The 22,574-nt window shown below is 39.0% G+C and overlaps 1 protein-coding gene across 2 annotated transcripts in view; it reads right to left on the bottom strand.

The window, feature by feature from the left end:
* Positions 1-22,574, bottom strand: part of MRPL13 (mitochondrial ribosomal protein L13) — a gene marked incomplete at its 3' end in the record, with an annotated part of 39,813 nt that overhangs the window by 6,810 nt on the left and 10,429 nt on the right. The window contains exons 5-6 of one of the 2 annotated variants that reach the window (XM_082310497.1): positions 14,442-14,528; positions 13,989-14,110 (exon numbers count right to left, since the gene is read on the bottom strand). In XM_082310497.1, the coding sequence (XP_082166623.1) occupies positions 13,989-14,110; positions 14,442-14,528 (209 nt within the window). Of the gene's footprint in view, positions 1-13,984; positions 14,111-14,441; positions 14,529-22,574 lie in introns of those variants that run through there. The other variant, XM_082310498.1, reaches the window with a different exon arrangement.

The raw sequence follows: 22,574 nt of genomic DNA, 5'->3' as shown, positions 1-22,574 counted from the left end.
AACAAGGTTAAAGCTCTAGAGTAATACATGACACTATTTCATATGTAAAGAAGTTATTTTACAGTCCTTTACAGCATTTTGATTTTCAGATAATCCTTTAAAAAATATTTTCTTTTCATTTTTAATAACTCAGAATACTTCTTCAAAACTACATATTTTAGCCCAAATTATTCTATTTCTTAGAACTTCTAAATGCATTGGGATTAGCTATAACAATATAATTTATAATAGACAGTGCTCTTCCTTCTTCTTCCGAAAGAAGTTACACACGTGCCTAGTTTTTTCAGCCACATGCTGCTGATAAAATAGCATTTGATAACATGACCTTATCTTCTTTCAAGCTCAAAAAAACTGGATAGTCATCTCTCCATAAACAATCTCTACTGAGAACAGTTTTGTTGTTAGGTTGCATTGTCTGAGGCATTTCAAAAGAAGTTATACAAAGTCAAATTTCATGGAGTTTTCTAGTCATTTCTGCGCTTGCAAGCATGTCTTCATGATTGCTAACTAAGGGTTTCAAAGGTGCCTCTGCTAAGGAATAAGACTGTCAGTGCTGCAGAAGAAGTGACCTGTCAATACCTGCTCTTGACTCAGCAATGCACACCTGGTTTGGAAGCTTTGAAGATCTCAAATTGCATTTTTCTCTTCACCTGCGGGCAATTGTCTCACCACTGGAGAACGTGACCCAGAGAGCCAGAGTTCCCTCTACTTTCTACACTCTCACCAGCAATAACAACGCATGTTCAGAAAGGATTTAACCTTGCATCAGCACTGTAAAAGGTCAGTGCCTTAGGCTAACTAGTGCTGCACACTAATAAACTGACAAAGAGATGAAAGCAGTGGTACAAGAGCAAAAGTTGAAAAGGACAGACTTAGAATTCTGTTAAGATTCCACTGCTTCCATGAATGAGAAAAAACCACTCCAGATGCATTAAAAACCCCATAAAAAATAATAACCATCCTATATGAAAGGCATATCCATCTCTTCCATTTACAGTCTGTGCAACGCTCCCTATTACTTAAAAAATGTCAGGTCTGGTCGGATTCCCATTTGCATGGGTTATCCATCACAAAAAAAAGTACCAGGCTTAACTCACAGTTATCAAAATGTTTTAAGAGTAACTCATGCCAGAGGATTTTAGGTCTGTGGCTGCTATGATAGATTTTTTTCCACTGGCTTTTTTTTTTCCCCTATTTTCTGCAGAACAGTAGAGAGTTCCCCAAACAGCTGAATGAATCTTCAGGATCACTGTGTAGTTTTACAGAAGCTCTGCGTGATTTTCCTACACAGATTTCAAGAATTCAAAGTAACAACAGGGATAAAATCTCTCCAATCTTGGCCGAAAAACTAAAACACACAAAGAAGTGTAGTTTAATTAGTGTTAAAGTACTTCTAAACTACCCCCAAATTCGTTAAGTAGTTAACCAATGATATCCACTGGCTCATAAATGTGTCTTTTAGGAGAGTTTATAAACAACAGGGTTTCTAACCCAAGGCAACAGGTAGGGGAAGACCAATTAGTGAAAAGATTTTGTGGACTGATCACACCATTTAGTATCTAGCCCTCAGACACTCTTTGATCCAATTACTCTGAGGTAGCAGGCACACTCGATCTGTATTACTGTAATGCTCTTCGTCATATTTACGGAAATCACAATCACAGGAATGTGGGATTATTGCTAACTGATGACAGTTGGCTGCTTACACAGGGTAATTCTATGGCTCATCTTTCATGTCTGCTTATTAACGACAATAGGTATTTTTTAGCATTTTCTTACAACAAAAGGTTCCAAATAATTTGGTTTTGTATAAAACTGTTGCACAATACACATAGCATGAAATCTGTGGTCTATCTGGCATACTTTTTAAGGTTAATTTATGAATACAACTATAAAATTTTGAGTATCTTAAGATTAATTTTTATAGCCAAACTTAAAAGACAGACTTGAACACAGAGCCAAAATTTACTGTAAACTCCAAAACAAGAGGAATATATATGTTTTTCAGGTACACTTCACAAGCTGTGCCAAAGTCAATAGCTATTAGGTAAGTGCACTATAGCTAAAGGGGATTTCTGAACACATTTCATCTGTTTGACTAATCACACTAGTAAATCAAAAACCAAGAATTAGACATGGCTATCATTCTCTGTAAAACCAAATTATGTGGTTACACTCAAATATCAACAGAGTTTGGAGCTGGGGGGAAGCTGAATCACTTTTCTACTCAGGATGTACCTATTATCCCAGGGTAGCTCTGTGCCTCTGGTAAAATAATCAGAGAAACAGCTAATGATATTTAAACTATCATTAAATTTCCAATAACCACCTTGGCCTATTCTAAACCATGAACTTCTTGCTCTGCTTGGGGGCAAAAGAACCTTTTCCATATTGGCGTAGTTGTCATGCAGACTATCATCTCGGCTAAAAAGCATGTCTACAAGTATAACTTATGTCACTTGGAGAATAAACCACAGTAACAGAAGCTGCATTAAGTAACAAAACAGAGTAAGAAGAGGTGGCTTTACTGATACTGTTATGCCAGTAGAGCTACAGTGACTAACCCCTTCCTGCACACACAATGCTTAAGATAAATCTTTTGATCGCAGCTTGGGGTTTTTTTTTCTACATAAAACTAGCACTTGTTTTAATTTTTAAAAAGCATCCATAAATCAAGTTCTCGAAACCAATGCTAATATGCATTTAGGTACTCTTAGTGAAATTAAGAATGGTTTATTACAATTTAAAATAAACTGGTTACAACCCCAGTTTCCCCCCCAAAAATTAAGCAAAACTGACTTAAGGTGTTTAAAAGTTACTGCCAATCCCAGATTTTGACCTGGATTATATGAATTCTGTCTGAAAAATAATTTAAGTTAAATTAATGCAATGTACATGTAAACTTTAGCTTGGTAAGATGATGCTTTTTGCAAATGAAAGGGTTTTCTCTAAGTAATATAGTCTGCTAAAAACTGTAAGACTGTCGAAAGAACAGCACTGTACACTTGGCTTTGTCCAAAGAATTACGTTATTCTTCAAATAAACAGAGAAGTGGGTAAAGGAATGGTGAAATGCTTTCCAGACTTACTGTCAGCACCAAAAGTGAAAAAAGCAAATCTAGACATTTAGAAAAGAGCAATTAAAAAATAATCTAATTCTAATTTCATCTGGGCAAGTAGTTCGAAAGTATCATATACAACTGGTCTCATATTGCTTGTCAAATTCCCACTAATTTAGTTTCTATTCTTGCATATGAGATCAACAGATTTCAGGGGAAGGGGAAAGCAGCTTTGGAACTTTCTTTGTGAGAGCCTCTTCAGACAGCTGAAGTAAAAGTGCCCCGTTACCCATTTATTACATCTTTTACCTTCAACTCTAGTTTTCGATAAAACGTAAGCTGCCCCCAGGTAAAGCGTATGAGAATCAGTAGCATTGGTGTGTTTCACGCATGCTAGAGAAAAGCCAGTAATTCATTTTAATAGGCTAAACAATCTAAACATGAATTTGTTGGATTTTTAAGACGATTAAGCTACTGACCCTTCTTGATTAGTGTCCAGTTGCTGCCTGCGGTTAAAATCTAATGTAGAGGAGAGCAATTTTCTTCTCAAGTATCTGTGTGGCTTTTTGTCCACAGGAATCTACATCCGGCTCTGGTAGCCTGAAATGCGAGACTTAGTTACCTTCAAGTCTCCTGTTCAGCAAAATGCTACACAAAATCCTGAGATATTTTTATGCCCTTACTATAAAAAAAAGTTACCAGTGATAGTTCCCAGATTTTAATGGGGGTTAATGATCTCCAGTTAGTTACTGGAATTCCTACTGAGAACCAAAAAAACACAGAAAATGAACTTCCAGAGGGATTCCTCGAAGAGTACATTGGAACAGAACTAGGCTCTACTGGCGGGATAGCTTTTTCCTGGTTTATACAGTTTGTTTTTAGGAAAAAGTAAGACCAGCTCCAGTCTTTCACAGAAGTTTGTGTTGGCCACCTCTCTTCTCAACACTGATACGTGCCAGCTCTGCTTTGCGAGAGAAGACGAGCACTCAAGTTAGAGGGGCAGTAATTATTCGAGTGCACCCTTGGTAAGTCTCCAGGCACCACCAAGTTGGGTGGAAGTGTCGATCTGCTGGAGGGTAGGAAGGCCCTACAGAGGGACCTGGACAGGCTGGATCAATGGGCCAAGGCCAACTGTATGAGGTTCAACAAGGCTCAGTGCCGGGTCCTGCACTTGGGTCACAACAACCCCATGCAACGCTACAGGCTTGGGGAGGAGTGGCTGGAGAGCTGCCTGGTGGAAAAGGACCTGGGGGTGTTGGTCGACAGCCGCCTGAACATGAGCCAGCAGTGTGCTCAGGTGGCCAAGAAGGCCAAGAGCATCCTAGCTTGGATCAGAAACAGTGTGGCCAGCAGGACCAGGGAGGTGATCGTCCCCCTGTACTCAGCACTGGTGAGGCCACACCTCGAATCCTGTGTTCAGTTTTGGGCCCCTCACTACAAGGAGGACATCGAGGTGCTGGAGCGTGTCCAGAGAAGGGCAACGAAGCTGGTGAAAGATCTAAAGCACAAGTCTTATGCGGAGTGGCTGAGGGAGCTGGGGTTGTTTAGTCTGGAGAAGAGGAGGCTGAGGGGAGACCTCATTGCTCTCTACAACTCCCTGACAGGAGGTTGTAGTGAGGTGGGGGTCGGTCTCCCAAGTAACAAGCGATAGGACAAGAGGAAACAGCCTCAAGTTGCGCTAGGGAAGGTTTAGATTGGATATAGGAAAAATTTCTTCACAGAAAGGGTTGTCAAGCATTGGAACAGGCTGCCCAGGGAAGTAGTGGAGTCCCCATCCCTGGAGGTATTCGAAAGACATGTAGATGTGGTGCCTAGGGACATGGTTTAGTGGTGGACTTGGCAGCGCTAGGTTAATGGTTGGCCTTGATGATCTTAAAGGTCTTTTCCAACCTAAATGATTTTATGATTCTATTCCTATTACAGAAACACCCCATAGCCCAAGATAAGAACCAAACACTACCACATGAGGCACGCTACAAACACAATTCAAAACCCAAAAAGCTGCAGGCATACTCTGCAACTAAGCAGGAACTAAGGAAAAGGCTGGAGGAATGTGTTTATTTCAGCGCAGAATTTTTAAAGGCTCAGGAATAAGCTTGAGATGGTTCTTATAAAAATAGCTCAAGACCTCACCATCTTTGGAGGGGATCTTTATGATTTTCTTTCTGAGCTTCTCCATATAGCTCCAGTAACCACTCCCACAATTTTTCATTTATTATACCTTATATTTCATTGTAGAGGAAAAAGCATTTTATAACCTTGGTATTAACTGCAAGTTATAATCTTTGTAACACAGCACATCAGTGGAAATACTCCAAATATCATTTTGGTATCTAATATAACGCGAAGTGTCTTTTGATGTTGGCTCCTTGTAAAGTTATAATAAGAAATTAACAGACAAAAAAAATTCATAAAAAAACCCGCCAGCGTCTTCTATTTATGAAAGTACTGTTTATAACATCATTTCAGCCACATATCCAGGATATCTCTGGCTTCTTCTTCAGCTCTGTTACTACTACATCCCAGAGACGATTTGGGTAACTAAAAATAGGAACTTACACTAGAAATTGTAGAACTGTGCAAGACAACTAGTGTTGCAGTTAACTTGTAAGTACAAACAGAAAGGGCAACTGTGGCTGAGAGGATCTCTTAATCCAAACGTCTTTCTGTTTACTGACACCTACAAATTTGTTTGCTAGGAACATCAGCAGTAGGCTTCAGGTTGCCCAAGGCTGGCAAGGCTGGCTTTAAGGAACACAAAGCCAGGGAAGAACTGGAAGTGGAATTTATCATTACACAGGATGTATAAGAGGATCATCAGAGCCATCTGTGGTTCATAGGTGACCAATGTGCTTGTCCTTCATCACCTACAAACTTTTCTTTCTGAGAACATTGTGATTCTCTGCTTTCAAAGCCATGGAGCGTGCTGATGAGCTACCGAGAGTCTGTGTGCCGTGCCATGGGGGTGACACGCAGTGTCAGCACCGTGACCCTGCGCAGCCCCTGCTGCTCAGCTGAAACAAAATTACAGCTTCAGACCAGTTTCTGCAACCTCCTGCCTCAAAGCAGGATGTACAGATGGGGGCCAGAAATCAGGCAAGTTACTCAGAAAAATAAACATTAAAAAGGTGTTTGGTTTTCTTAAACCAAATTTCAGGGTTTACAATACATCAAGTTTTAAAAACGTCAAAATTGTTCAAGGACTTTTTTCCCAGAAAGACAAGTGCGAGGCTGTCTGGCCCACGCAGAGCTCCTATTAAGGCTGGCAGTGGAACAGCCGCTCAGTATGCACGCCAGCCCCAGCGCGCTCCTGGAAGTCAGGCGGCTTTGCTTTCTTAAGGGAAACTCTCAGGCGTACATCCACCTAGCTGGAACAACACAGAGCTGCTGTTCCATATACTTGGTAACATTCTTATTTAAATAGTTCTTCAAAGACAATTTCCTGCCTTTAACACTGTCTAAAAACATGTATCTCCAGACAGTTAAACAACTTTAAAATGGTATATAACGGGAAAATTTACACATGAATCTGATGTATCCTTGTTTTTATGGAACAGAATTATTTGCTTAGTCATACGCGACTGGTGAATTCTGTGATGATTTCTGTTTAAAACTCATTTAAAAGACATACAATCTGAAACTTCAAACACACTTGAAATAATGGTTTCATTCATGGTAAGAAGCTACAAAATCAGACTCTGTCAAAGGAACTAGTTTTTGATCTTTCTCCCTTCTAAATGTGTCTGGAAAAGACATAGTTTAACTTTCCCGTATCTACACTGTTTTCTACCACACTTATTTCAGACCTCTCCACTGAGGACCTAAGAGAGAAGCTCTGCACAATTCGGGAAGTCAATTGGTTTGGGTTAGGAAAGAAATGCTCAAAGAAAATCTCTCTCACTGGAAATATTCTGGTATTTAATTCTCTGTTTTCATGGAGCAGGATCCCACTTGATGTCCTATCACAAACTCTGCTGTGGTGGAAGGAGGGGTGCGGGAAGGATCTCCACTCTGAAAAACAAACTACTTGCTAGGTTTCCACACCGGACATGTGCTTTCCTTAAAATCCATTTCTCTGTTTTAGCATTCCACTTGCATACTGCATATTTGTCTATGGCGTGTCAGTCTCCAATTACCAGCAAAATAGCCTTTAAAAAAACATCTACAGCAAGACATTTTGATACAAAATATAGGTAAAAAGTCCAATGAAATCATTAGCAGCATTGAGCATGCTCTCTTCACATTCCAAATGAAAATAATTTACATTATTACTTCAGATTAAAGAGAAAAAGGCTCTTTTCTGCCTAATACTAGTAACTTCTCATATAAATTCAGTAATTTATATTCATTTCCTATTATCTGTTTTATGGCTATTTTATATACAGTGAGGTACATTTCTTGGCTGTAAGTTTTAATATAAAACCTTAAAGATTAATTTTCTTGTCATAATTGTGTTTACCTGCATTTTATAGCCTTACATACCTTTAATCAAGCTATGCTTTTCATTTGATCTTTTCCATTAAAGGATACAGCTATTTTTAAAGGGCTAATATCAACTACATTATTCTTTTTCTGTGCCACGAAGAGTGTCTCCCCCTAACTCCTTTTTTTTTTAATCACTCTCAGAGGAATTCAATTCCCTTTTGAACCTTTACCCTTTGTTAAATAGAGTGGTCACCAGGCTCAGAACTTCATGGAAGATAAATAATAGTTAAAAACAAAAGTCACGTTAAGGCAGGAAAACTTATTAAAACCATGTGAAGAAAAAAAAAAAAGAGTTTATAGTTTTTCTGCATCCTTCATTTTCTCGTTTATTGTAGGGGCTACTCTTACCGCTTGGAAGCTATCTATGGGTTCTGCAGAAGCTCACAGACCAAAGTACACAACAGTAAACATAGAGGCCTTCTATATCCCAAACACAGAATGCAGGATACAGAGGACAAGAAAAGGCTACTCATTCTAGCACCATGTGCTCTCACCAAGACTTCTAAGACCCTAGTACAGAGTAACAAACTAGCCCAAGGAAAAGCCAAGCAGGACTAACACTACTAGCAACCTATGCATTGGGGTTTTTAAACACAGTTTATTAAAATATTAATCTATTTTACTATCTATGTTTGTTTACTTTCATCATATATAAAGAACCATAGAACAATTTGCATTGGAAGGGACCACACTCAAAGTGGGACTAACTTCAGCATTACATCAGGTTGCTCAGGAACTTGTGCAGTCAAATTCTGAGCATCTCCAAGGCTGGAAATTCCACAGCCTCTCTGGGCAGCCTGTCAGCTGGAAAAGAATAAAATGACGAGGAACCTAAACACAAAATCAGTTTTGCATTCTGAGATACACGTGTTCCTGCAGTATTTGGATTTCAAAAAAAAAAAAAAAACCAACACATGTTCTCTTTACATGTCGTCTTCTGAAACAATTTTGATGTCAGGTAGTTGTTTTTTTGGTACATCTCAAATTATAAAGAATATCAGATATATACAATGATATTTTAACTAACTTTTCTTTGGTTTGTTGAATAAAGCTGTCGCTATTTTCTCCCTTTTTTGACTCATTTTTGAAAGAACATTTTTGCTATACACCTCTAAAAAGCTCTAAAAAGCATCATTAAAGAATATATAAATACTTAATTCTTTGCTACTTCTACAGTCTTTCAAAGGAATAATGCAAACACTTCTTCCATGGGCTCACACACACTGAAAAAGTTGAGAACACGAGTCTATTACAGCTGGATATTCATACAGCCGTTCTTTTAGTGCCTTTGGTGCAAAGCTGTCTATTCTCAGACACTCCATCTGGCACTTTAATCAGAACAGTGACTGCTACAATTCACTTTGAGCCGCCTTTTACAGACTTCTGTGTTTTACTTATTACGTCAGAAAGTTATTGTACCAAATTTGCTCAATTCATCTCATCATCATTCAGCTCATCTTTTATTTCACAAATAAGCCCTTCCCCCCATAGCACTCTGAGTGCTAGAGAATCACAATACATTTATTCCCTTAGTCAGGAAGAACAGCATTATTTGTCCCATTACTTCAAATTCCAACTCTTCGCAACATCAGAACTGCCAGAGAAGTGAGCTGAAGGTTAAATTAAAACTTATCTATCTGACACTAATATTGACATCCACAATGGTCTGGTGGCAGGCCAGGACAAGAAGCTGAAATTAAAACAGCAACTACAGCGATGAGCCCTGTGGCTAGTGGAGAAATGGTAGGTAACCACCTTCATTCTTGATCCTTCTGATAGGACTTTCCAGTTCCTGAGAGCAGAGAAGAAGGTAGGGCTAAAGCCCAGCACAGCAAAGGTATGGTAGCAGTGTTAGGTATGTCCTCCTGCCTTTAAAATTGGCTCTACCTAGAGTAGCTGACTGAAGGGAAACTTCTGGCCCAGTCCCTCCACTCAGTGTCACAAGTTCTCCGAAATGCCCCTTTGTTTTTCCCTGCCCCACCCAGAGCCCACTAACTCCACTCCTCTCTAGCATTCTCTCACACTCGTTTCAGACCCTCTATTCCATTCCTCTCAGGTCCATCTTTTCCCCTGGTTCTTCTCACCAGAATACCCACTTGAGTTACCCACCCCTCCCATAGGAGAAGCACTATGACCCTCTCAGTTGAAAGCCTCGAAATCTGCTGCAGCTGCAGGGCTTCTAAGGCAGCAGCACTCCCCAGCCTCTGTAACTGGCATGGAGTAAAAAGACACACAGATAGCACTTACCAAAAATCGATCAGGACGAGACTGCAGAGGAGAGAAATACAAAAAAGGGATTGCATATTTTCTTTGTGTTTTGAATTCCTCTGGAGGGAGTCGTTCCAAGAAATGATGGGAGGGGAATTCTAGCTTCAAAATAGTGTTCTTACCTGCAGGTTTTCCCCAAGGATCAACACGCTCAAGTAGTTTTCTCAATGCTAACATGAAGCTATTAGGAAACTTAGAAGGCAGCAAGTTTACTTGTCCTCTACCACGCACCCCTACACGTCAACACAATTAAGGTGGCCTAGTGCTGAGGAGATGAACTCAAGCAAGACTATGGCAGTGCGTGGGGACAAAGAAAAGCATTTCAAAAGCTCTGGCAGCATAACACCGTTTCCTCCAACAAAAGGGACACTACCGATAAGTTAGTTAAAGCTAAATGCCAGCTTTCAATTCAGTGCTAAATTACCATATGAGAATCTTTATTAGTATTAGTACTAAAGACAGTTATATGAGAGCGTAATATACCATACGGCACGAGAGGCTTATCAGCTTTGCTCTAATGTACTGTAGAATTCTGGTCATTGGTGCAGAGTCTAAATTTCTTCAGGGCTAATCCAATGAAACCTCATAGGAACGAGGAGATCTCAGCATTTTCAACTCCATCCAGTAGTGAGGATAAAAACAAACGTAGCAATTTGTATAACTGATACAGGTTAGAAAAAGCCAAAATCAATTTACCTATTTCCACCCTGAAAAGGGCTTAAAGCATTACTGGACTTCGTTCCCTTTCAGCAGAGACTATAATACTGAGGTGCCTCAGACTACATAGAACTGGCACACAGACTTTATTTTAGTATCATTTAGGATCAGGAGCCTAAGTACAACTAATTTTTTTAATAAGCTTTTGAAAGTATTACCCACATTCACGAGGGCATAGGAGATATATGACAAAACCCAAGTAATTCCCAAAATGCTGCTCCTTTTATGCTGTCAACGCCCTTCCCCTATTTTAGAACAAAGGCCTAAGTCAACCCACATTAAGCAAGCACTATCACAAAGGAGTGTCTAGATCCTGATATATAAACAAACACGCTTTTTTTGTGTGTGCAGAACATTCTTTTAGGTGTTTTCCATATAACATTCACCCGGTATTTATATAAAACCCACATTATTATTATTATATAAAACACACATTAAATTCTACGTACTGAAAATGAGCAGAAGAGCACAAGTCAGTACTGATCCTCTGGAGGACCCCAGATCATGCTCTACTCCCTTCATTCCCACAACCCCTTGCCTTTGGCACTTAAAAGAAGCCCAGCATTAGGAATTCAATAGATTTCAAATTTTATCATAAGACAGGCTGTTTAGCAACTGCTCGTTCCTTTACTTTACACATGTAAGATCTGCCCTTCTAAGTCACATCAAAGTTCCATCATCTCAGTGGTAGATTCACAAAGAAAAAGTTAAAGAAACAAGATAAATATACAGCAGTATTTACAACTTTCCGAGCCATAAGTCACATCTGGAGAACCACATTTAATAGCCGCCGATGGCCACACACTTCCCTTTTTGAATCCACTTAAAACTTTTACTCAGAACCTACACGTTAACTGCAAGACAGGAAAAACACGCAAAAAGACAAAAGCAAAATGGCGTGCATCTTTAGTAGTCACGTGATACAGTCAACCCTCATGACATCACATGCTTCACGCAGTTCAATCACTAAAAGCAGCGGAAAACTACTCCACATGAAAGGTCTCATCCTGTCTCTGACATGCAAAATCAGTGCAACTCTGTACGACTACTATGGGTGTGGATGTGCAAACACAAATACACACTATACATAAATACAAAGTTCTATGCAGGCTTTTTCATCTGACTTAAGACTAGATAAATGTCACAGACTCAATTTCTCCTGTTATTACTAGGATTTGCAAGCAAAAGCCCACTAACATGAAGACGTTTCACTAAAAAACTATTTTGGTTTCTGTTAAACATGTGACAGAACAATGGCACATTATTCAGTTTCCCCCTCAAAGGAATACAAATCCTATAAATATATGTGAAACGGATACAGACATTTGTCCTACGTCTATTCCTGGGATTTCTTAATTGTATTGGTCTGGCTTGAGCAGCAAGAGCTGCTGTCCCATAGATGGAATTAGGAGCACACTGCTTTTCAATTGCAAGAAGGTCTTACTCAAGTGTTCATTTAAGTTATCTTATTACCAATTTTCTTCTGGAAAAGTTACATCTCTTGTCCACGTATCTCTGCTGCCTATGAAGGGTAAATGCCCTTATTTGCATGTGCCTTATAAGGCACAGAAAATACATGCTGTAATTTAAAAAGTTTAATTTACTTAAAAAAAAAAACGCAAAAAAAAATCCTTTAATATTTATTTTAGCAAGCAAAATCCATCAGGCCACTTTTAAAGGTATACCAACAGTCTTGGCCATGCACTAAAAATTATTTGCTTTCTGTTTTTACTGACAGACCATTTAAGAACATTCTTCCTATGTGAGTTTCCCCTTCTCTTCATTAATTCAAATTCAGTTTTGCTCCTCCAGATTAACTTTACCTCCCTACATAAAACGCCTCCTCTCTTTGTATTTAAAGGCATCCTTTGTTTGAAAGAGGGTTACTGGTTTCACGATTGTATAATGATTTTTTTTCTACTGTACAAGGCTTGCTACAATCTAGTCACTACTAGCTACAAATCTAAACCACGTAGTTGCTGCAGATCATTCTCTAATAGTGTTCTGCACTCAGCTGGACATCAAAATCTATGTTGAACCTATGAAATGCTCCTGTAAAAACAGAAAGTATTCAGTTCTGGCACTTTGAAGTCCTACTGATTTGAACAAGACTTACTGAAACACAGGAGGTACCGTCTGAAGATCAGGAAACACTTTTTACTGTGAGGCTGACTGAGCACTGGAACAGGTTGCCCAGAAAGGTTGTGGAGTCTCCAACCTTGGAGATAATAACAAACAGCCTGGACATGGTCCTGGGCAGCCAGCTCTAGATGGCCCTGCCTAAGCAGGGGGGTTTGACCACATGACCTCCAGAGGTCCCTTCCAACTTTGACCATTCTGTGACCAGCCAGCTATCAAGACACCTGAGAGATCATATCTTAAGCAGACTCATGAGAAATAAGCTGCTACTACCATTTCAGCAGCTGACCTCTGTCCACATGCAGCTAACATCTGGTTCAGTGGAACTACTCAATAGGATGACATACCATTGGAGACTCAGACCAAGTCTAATTTTTAGGATTAGCGTACGAGTAAGGACACAGGAACACTTTTTTACAGCACAAAGAGAAACGTAACCTGTTAAAAAACTACTACAGAAATAGAAACACTAGTAGGCTAACTGGAGATAGACCATCAAGTTGGTCCTGGTGTCAGCTTATTTACACCTTTCCCCACCTCCCTACTTGTTACATGTCTTCTTACATTTCATTAGCATAATCGGGAAAGGGGCCAACTTTCAAAATTAATTTCTCTGTTGACTACCGTAATGGGACCTTGAGCCTAAGCAGGACTCTCAACTGAACACAAGAAAAATCATCCTGGTACTAATCAGAAAACGTCCCGAATGTAATGCATTATTTTCACTAGCAGGTTGACTCAGTGCTGCATGTGGTGGTACAAAGCAAACCACAAATACTCATTCATATGCCACACAACTACTGTGGAACTGATTTTGTGCATGGAAAAGAAACTATTTATCAAAATAAACACGTGGTATGTTCCCTGCCAAAGATCCACTCTCCAAGGTCTAATTTAGCAGAATTCTTTCCCTTCCTCTGGAGAAAATCTGAAGGGTTCCCCCCTGCAATGAATCATTCTCTCACAGAGCCATGTGGTGTTTCTTTTGGCTAGGGCTAACACTTACGTATTACCAAGCACATACAACTCAAATAGGGTAATGAAGTTTTTTACTCATCATTTACTCAACTCATTTTGATGAAGCAAAGAGTTGAAAACATAATTTTATGCAAAGTTTTCTCATTAAAAGCAAGGCCAGAAATACAAAAAACCTAGGAACCACTCCCTTCTAATATGACCATTCTTTGCTTTAATGACCTCTTCTCTCCAAAAAAAGATGACATAAAGAGAAAAAACATTACTTTTCGTATTGATAATGTGGGAACCTATATAGAACATACTCAGTGAAAATGTCCTTTTAAAAAAAATTTAAGATACTTACGGAGTCCAAACCTTCGGAAAGGCAGCAATTTCTTCTGGTGTATATTCATCTAACCTCTTGGGGACTGCACGTGGCTGAGGAATCTCTTGTAGAAGATTCTTCTGTATATCTTCTGGAATAACCTGAGGCAGGTGAGAACAGTCTTAGCTATCTGATTGTTTAAAAAACACCACCACTCCCGCTCAAATCCAGACCAAAATTTGTCAACACTACTGCACTCTTCATGCTAAGTGTTTGACCTAAATACAGAAGACAATCTCATGCACGTCTTATATCTCACAATTTTGTGAAATAATAAAAAAGCATCAACATTTCAACTACATTTAGATACATAAATAAAAAGCAGCTTGATTTTTCTTAATTTACCTTCTTATGACAAGAGTTTTGGTATTGCTAACAATCCCCCTTCTCCAAATCACACAGGAATGAAAATGTAACTGCGTGACTACTCACATCTTCTGGGAACAGGTGCAGCCTCTGCATCATAGTTCTTCTCTGAAGGTTTTTTGGAAGCATTCTATAAACAGCCAGTTTAACAATCTGAGGAAAGATAACATGGTAACAAATAATCAGACAGGCTACAAATACCATGAAAAAGGTAAGCTGTCTTCCCTTCTGCCCATTCCACTAGTCACTGAACCTCTTTTCAGTCAACTTCTTCCATGCTGAAGAACTCTGGCACCACATTCAGAAGGTACTCTAGACTTATTGTTTTGGAAGAAGAAATACTTACTCTCCATCATATAAACACTTACTCTAACAACTGTATAGAAAATTTCAGCTCAGAAAGTTAAGAGCTATATTTAGCATTGTGGATAACTGCATACAATCACTCAACTTTGAAAAGAATTGAGAAGCTTGTGGTAACTCCGTATTGTATTGCACATTTATAGACATGTTATTGAGAAAAAAAATAAAATAGGCTCTAACAAATTTACCGAGTATTCCCAGCAACGAGTTTAACACTGTAATTCGCTGTGTTTGAAACTTCTATATAATTAATGCATCGTATGTTAAGCAAAGCTGACATACCAATACATTGCATTATGAACATACTATTTACATTTATAATTTATTCCCTTGCTATTAGTTCCAGATGAACAATCTCACCTCTGAGCATCAGGAACGAATAGAATTTGTACATCTACACTAGATCATGCTTACGGAAAAGTAACAAAATTCAACAGGATTTCTCTTGGACTCTAGTATAGATGCCTGTAATTTAAATACAAAACACATTGTTATGGACTTCACCCAGAAGGGGAACATTTGGAAATGTAAAACTGTAGGAGACAAAAAGGGTTTTATAAAGGACAGCAAAGCATTTAGGGATAGACCTACATGCAATGTTGTAAGCAGAAGGAAACCCACTCTGCCTGTGCTCCAAGCCACCCAGACATACACCAGCTCCGAGTCAGAAATTACCCAGGCACGCTTAGCGCAATGTTAAGCTGAAGTCAATAAGCTACGCTGAAATGCAGTGCACTAAGCATGAACAAATCTCCCAGGCATCCGGATATTTTGAAAAGTGTATTGAGCAAAGTTGCTTCCTTTTTATAAAATTAATTAAAGAAATTAAATTGAAATTGTAGAGACAATCACTAATACTGCGTTCCCAGCTGGAACCACGTAGTTAAGACGGAATGATCAATTGTTGCAAGTGAAATTAATGAGCAGTGCAGGTTCTTAAACTTGCAGGCATTTCTACTTGGCTTCTGAAGTTAGTAAACACTCAAGATAGTTTGGCTCCAATATTATTTTCATTTTGCCATGTAACAGACAGTAATGTTGTCTTAGGATCCTCCTAAATATATATACTATATGACTTGAGAAACACCGAAGGCATTTTGAGAAGCCTCAACATCATGAACTTTTTTAGATGTTACGCAGCCAGTACCACAGATCTGTGGACAAGTATAACAAATGAAGATGACAGAAGAAATACATCAGGTCAGGCAGAGTAATCTATAGTGTTCATACCTTGTCTAATAAAAATTAATAAGCAACTACTAAAAAACAAAGATGAAAACTAATGCTTTTAGGGATAAAAACTATTCATGCTTGTACAGCAAACTACAGTTTATTTAGTCAGTATACCATGTGCAAAAGGCAAGATGAAGATAGAAAATGAACCTTCGCTGGTTTACTTCACTGAATACTGAAAATCAAGTGACACACCCTAACGATATAAGAAAACACATGGATATTAATAGCAGCTCATGTCAACAGCCCTTTTACCATTAGTAATTTTCATTTCATACACTTATTTTCCTTTCTACCTCATATTTTTCCTTATAGCCAATGAAAGATCAAAATACATCAGATCTAGAACAACAAATCCAGAGACTTCACAACATACTGGCTAACTGTGGGGATTTTTTTCTTTATCTAAAAATTAGTTTTAACGCCAGATTTTGATAGAACCAGTTTTAATCCCTTAGATTAATGAACTGTACATACACATGGTCCAACATACGACCTGCAGATACACAGAGCTAGTTATTTAATGATTTCACTCCAACAAAAAGAGAGACTTTAAAGTGCTTTAATGAACATTGTTAAGTACTTTACTTCTTCAGACAACCAATGTTTGTGTCCAATTTTTCATCTTCCTGTGCAGCACGTGGCACAGACATCTGTTGAAACAAACCAGTGAGCTAGATGAACAGCTGGTCTATTCTGGTTGTAGATATTTCTGCCTGGTGAATCTGATCAGATTTTTTCAGCCATGTTACAAAGAGAACAGTTCAGTTGTAAAAATGTGCCTATTAAAAAGTCACACTGGAAAAGAATGACTGATTTATATGCTCAAGTTAAACAATAAAGAAAAACTTTCAATGTCATCTACAGTCACTGCAGAACTGTCAACCTCAGGTGATGACAGACTAACATGAAAGCAAGGACTTGGAGAATGCCAATGCATAATGAATGATCATGGATAACTATATATTCAATAATAGTTTCTATAGATAAGTATGCTAAGTGCAATAAGCATAATCCAAGGTATGCTTTGGTACATCTGCCAACCTCCATGCTGTTCAAGAACTCATTTGGCTTTCCATGCCCTCTCACACATGCGAGTGCATTACCGCATCATCTGCACTAGAAAAATCACCCTCACATGAAGCACAAACCATTTTTTACTGCCAAGCAGACCACAGAACCACAGAATGGTTTGGTTTGGAAAGGAACTTTAAAGGTCATCTAATCCAATCCCCCTGCAAATGGGACATCTTCAACTCGATCAGGTTACTCAAAGCCTAGACCAACCTCACCTTGAATGTCCCCAGGGATTGGGCATCTACCACCTCTCTGGGCAACCGGTTCCAGTGTTTCGCCACCCTCACAGTAAAAAATTTCTTCCTTATTCCTAGTCTAAATCTACCCTCTTTCAGTTTAAAACCATTACCCCTTGTCCTATCACTACAGGCCTTGATAAAAAGTTTTTCTCCATTTTTCTCATGAGTCCTCTTCATATATTGAAAGGCTGCAATAAGGTCTCTCCAGAGCCTTCTCTTCTCCAGGCTGAACAACCCCAACTCCCTCAGCCTTTCTTCATAGCAGAGGTGCTCCATCCCTCCAATCAGTTTTGTGGCCCTCCTCTGGACCCGCTCCAACAGGTCCGTGTCCTTCCTGTGCTGAGGGCCCCAGAGCTGGATGCAGCACTCCAGGGGGGGCCTCACCAGAGCAGAGCAGAGGGGCAGAATCACCCCCCTCGACCTGCCGGCCACGCTGCTTTTGAGGCAGCCCAGGATACGGTTGGCCTTCTGGGCTGCAAGTGCACGTTGCCAGCTCACATCCAGCTTTTCTTCCACCAGTACCCCCAAGTCCTTCTCCACAAGGCTGCTCTCAATCCCTTCAGCCCCCAGCCTGTACTGATACTGGGGATTGCCCCGACCCAGGTGCAAGACCTTGCACTTGGCCTTGTAGAACCTCATGAGGTTCCCATGGGCCCACTGCTCGAGCTTGTCCAGGTCCCTCTGGATGGCATCCCGTCCCTCTAGTGAATCAGCTGCACCACTCAGCTTGGTGTCATTCACAAACTTGCTGAGGGTGCTTTTGATCCCACTGTCTATGTCACTGACTGAAGATATTAAGTCCTTGCCTGATCCAGAGCAGGAAACTGGACTTCACTGTTACAGTCTCTCCCATTCCAGAGCTTCAATGCAACTGAAAGAACTCTCAGAGGAAACAAACTTATAACTTACTAATTAGGCATTTCAAACAGCTCATTTTTTAATTGCATGTTTTTGTGGTTATCATAGAACCTTTAATGTCTGAGTCACTTGAAAATATTGCCGTCTATACATTACACCCATGAAGAGAAGAGAAAGTAACAGTAGCCTTGGGTTTGAGCACGCATGTTCCCTGCCCCAGCAACTCACAGTAGGGGCAAAGAGGGAACAAAGCCTTGGCTTCTGCAGCAGATCATAATTTCCTCGCTGGAACAGGTCAAAGGCAGATTTATACTTCGCACCCCTCAAGCGTATTCACCTTCATCAAGAAGAAAAAAAGAGAAAAAAGGGGGGGGGGGAAAAAAAGAAGTAGGGGTGAGGTGGTGATGAACTATTATTTGAGACTTTTAAAAAGCCAAATAAGTGTATTACTAAGCAAGCTGGAATGTAAATTTAAAAGGGCCTGCTATTCTGTACTTTTATTATTGATTTACTGCAAGGTAGTTAGTCCAACTACAGAATAGAAGGCCATACAGGGAGCCAGGACAGAGAAGGTAGTGCTGGAAAACCTCTAACTTCATTGTAACTTCTGCCTCAAAGACTTTTTTACAAGCCAAAGCAAATCCAAACCCAGTTCCTAGAAAGACCAAGTTTACATCCAGCTCCTTGCCCAAAATTCTGCCTACAGCCAGAACCTCACTTTAACTGGTGCAATGACAAGTCAAAGAAGTTAGTAACTAAGTACAGGCTTAACTGAAGTTGTATGGCCTGCTGTTGCAACTTGAGTAAGGTTGTGTAACAGAAAAGGCAGATCCAACCAGCAATATTTACAGGGTGTTAAGTAGGGGCTCTCCTGTTACCTGAATGTGCTCAAGTTTTACTGAAAATACACCAACCCTAAATAAAAAGGTACGGAATTGCAAGAAAAAGTCTGCTACTGAGCTCATGCAAAGCCCAAGCCCAGATTCAATGCTCCCTGAAAGCACAGATCAGAACATGGTGTTTCTTTAAGGAATTAACAACAACAACAACCTTTCTCTATGCTTGTAATACAGTTCTAATAAAAGACAATTCTTATCGTTTTCTATGTGATTATATTTACTTTGAACTACTAAAATAACAAGAGTTTAATTTTACATGAAAGGTATAAAACCCAGTTGATTTCTGTGGAATTTCAAACTGGAAAAGAGGTCTTCCTACCCACAGGTCTCACTGCAACCTCAATCTCAGTTTAAAACTAATTAGTACAGTTTAACAGTTTGTTCAGTTATTTATGGATTCCTATTGCCTCCTCTCCCCAGTCCTTTACTCTTGGTATTAGCAACCTGTAAAATTCCATACCCTCATAAATACTCACTCCTAAAGGCCGTGATACTTTCTCCATCAGGCAAAGACATCCACTGTGAGATGTACGTAGCCACCAGAGAGTTAATATTTGGGGACTTTTAAAATACTGGAATGTTGTTTTCCCCAATTTCTTTTGAATTACAAAATTCCTATTGGCTGTAGTTACAAACGTCATCTTGAACACTGCAATACCTGCTTTCCAAGTTGGTTAATTTATACACTTACAGCATAGACATGCTCTTAATCACACAGTTATATAACACTACGTTTTTAGTTTCCAATTTAAAGGGCTAATTAGGAGGAAAAATCTGAAGGCAGCTCTAGCAAAACTCTTGCACTTTCAGTTCCTTAATACACGGTATAATATTTTATGAGTACAAATAAATTAAAAATATATTTATTTGAAACACTGTGTGAGGCCTGAACATTTCAATTTTTGTGATAGGCTTTGGCTCATGTGCAAGCTGCAGACTACGCTTGGTGGAGAGCAAGTTCTGAGAAAGATTCTTTGCCAAATAAAACATACTTTAAAGAAGGAAATCAACAGAGAAATACCACTCCTGGTCCTGAGAAACACAAATTAATTGGCTGAATTTCCAGAAGAAAGTCTACCCTAACAGCTGAATTAAGTCCAATAATCACCAGGAAGCAACTCTAGAACATGGGAAGGACACAGTGCTCCAGAGAAAACAAAGTGGTTAATTACAGGGCATACCAAAAAAAACCTAGAAGAATTTCAGGATACACACCGGTTACTCAGAGGTACAGCTTGATACTATGTCTTCCTTCTACCAGTTCTTGGTTTTCTGTTCTGTACACGATATTGTTCTTTTCACCACATGCGTTATAAAAGCATACAAAGAACTTCACCTTTCCACCTCTGAGAATTGTATGAGTAATACAGCAACAGTGAATGTACTTAATACCGCCATAAGAATCATTTGGTCACAGACAAATTAAACTTCCATTGCATGCCATTTTGCTTTCCACTACTGTTCAGCACTTAGAAACTTAGGAGTTTAATGTGAAGGTAGAAGTTTAATGTGTTCTTTAAATTAATTTGCCTTGCAAATTCAAATAAGAAATGGATTAAGATTTTTTTAAACAATGAAGTATTTGTCTACTACGAAGCAAAAGACGAAGCTAGCTCTAAGACTTACTTAGAGCACCTAGAGGTTTTAAAATAACAGGTTCCATAACAATATTCTCCTCCCCATGCCATACTAACTTCTGTGTACCTACTAATCCAGACTTTGAAGTTTTGCTCCACTTAATTAAAAAACATTACTCCACAGTAATAAAAGAAAACGCTATTATATCTGGTGTTTCAGTAACTGACTTTTACTATGTACATATTATTATATCAACTATCCCTTACTGGTGCAAAGAAAACAGGCTTTCAAACACCACAGCAAGATTTAACCATGTTTTCTGTCCCAGCTTTTCTTCAAAACATCATTGTTATGCAGATATAATGGCAAGTCTATACATGCGAGCAGTTGCTAAAGAGCATTCAAAAGGAGAATTAGAACATTTTAAGCTCTTTCGTATCAGTGCCAGCAGCTGAACAAACGAGAACCCTGACACCCCCGGAGGCTTCCTCCCAGCTCTATTTCCATAGAGCCACCCTGCCTCGCTTAATAACCTTTCCTAGCAGGTAACGTTCATTCTGAACAATTATTGCCCATTATTTCTTTTTCAGAGGCGATACAGCCTCTGAATACTGCAAAGGTCAATCCTCTCACTGAGCCTTTGGTATTAGCCAAACATGAGTTCTTCTTTTCCTTTTTTTGGGGGGAGTTTGTGACACAGCCAAAGAAAAAAGGAAGCCAAGTTTTTCTTCCTTTTAAATTTAGAAATAGAATAAAAATTGCTTGAAAACTTTGTCCTGACAGGATTACTGCCTGGTTCTACAGATTATATCGGTCAACATATTTTGCAGGCATTTTAATTAAAAGCCATAAGATTTTTCCAGAAAGTTTTTTCCAACTAATCTTTTCTCCCTCTCAAATCTGTGAGATTTAAGAGGACATCTTTCAGTCTTCCTGTATCAGGTGCTTCAAAGCCTAATTTTGAAAGTGTTGGTCTCATGCCTAGCAGCACTTTTCCAGCTAAACAAAACTTCTGCAAATTTTATTAAAAACAAACAAGAAACCCCCCAAATTCTACGCATTCCAAACACTTGCATCTCAAATAAAAAGGTTTACCTGTTTCCTTTACTTTCAAAAGACTCTCTTGGCAAAGAAAACACAACAAACCTTAAAACCAGATTTTTCTTAGCAACCTACAATGGAAATTACTGTTGTTCACTAATATATATCCTAAGGGAGTAGTAACACCATACAGAACATTAGTATTATATTAACCTGAAGAACAGAGGCTGTTTCGAACTACAGCAACAAGCTGTTATGCTGAACCTAAAGAACACATTTAATACTCTCGTCTATGGGTGGTCCAAGAATTTACACTAAACCCAAGTCAGAGAAAGAAAAGGCTGAAATGTGAAGAAGCTATTTTTTTCTTCAATAAGCACTTCCTGAAGTAGCCTGGCCAAGTCCAATAGACAAGAGCTATTCTCTGCTATTCTCCAGAAGAGCAGACAACTGAAAATACTAGAAATTTTAAACAGATTCACAGACACTCCCCTCCCCATGCCTTCCAAAGGTGCTGAAGGTAAAAATGTGCTAGACTATTTACTTTTGATATCTTTTTGGCAACACACTGTAATTTTTACCCTTCCATAAAAACAAATTTTTCCGAAATGCTGAAAAACTTGGCACGATGAACATGGAACTTCAAGTTCTATACAAAACATGAACTATGCAGACCTCTTTTTGTATTCACTGCCCCATATTAACATAAAAGATACTTAGAAGTGGAAAAAATAGTAATATTTTTTCAATCTCAGGCACAAAATTATACATGTGCAATTAAACACTTACAGGCACAAGGTTTTTTTTGTTTGTTTTTCTTTTTTCATTCTTTTCAACTAAGAAGAAAAGTCAAGGATTAGAAATGGTTGCCATGGGAGGCTTTCAAGACCATTCTGGATAAGCCCCCAGCA

The sequence above is a fragment of the Platalea leucorodia genome (genome assembly GCF_965183815.1).
Source record: "Platalea leucorodia genome assembly, chromosome: 1".
In the NCBI taxonomy this organism is placed as follows: domain Eukaryota; kingdom Metazoa; phylum Chordata; class Aves; order Pelecaniformes; family Threskiornithidae; genus Platalea; species Platalea leucorodia.
The sequence above is the reverse complement of the archived record's forward strand: the minus strand, read 5'-3'. Positions and strand labels throughout refer to the sequence as shown.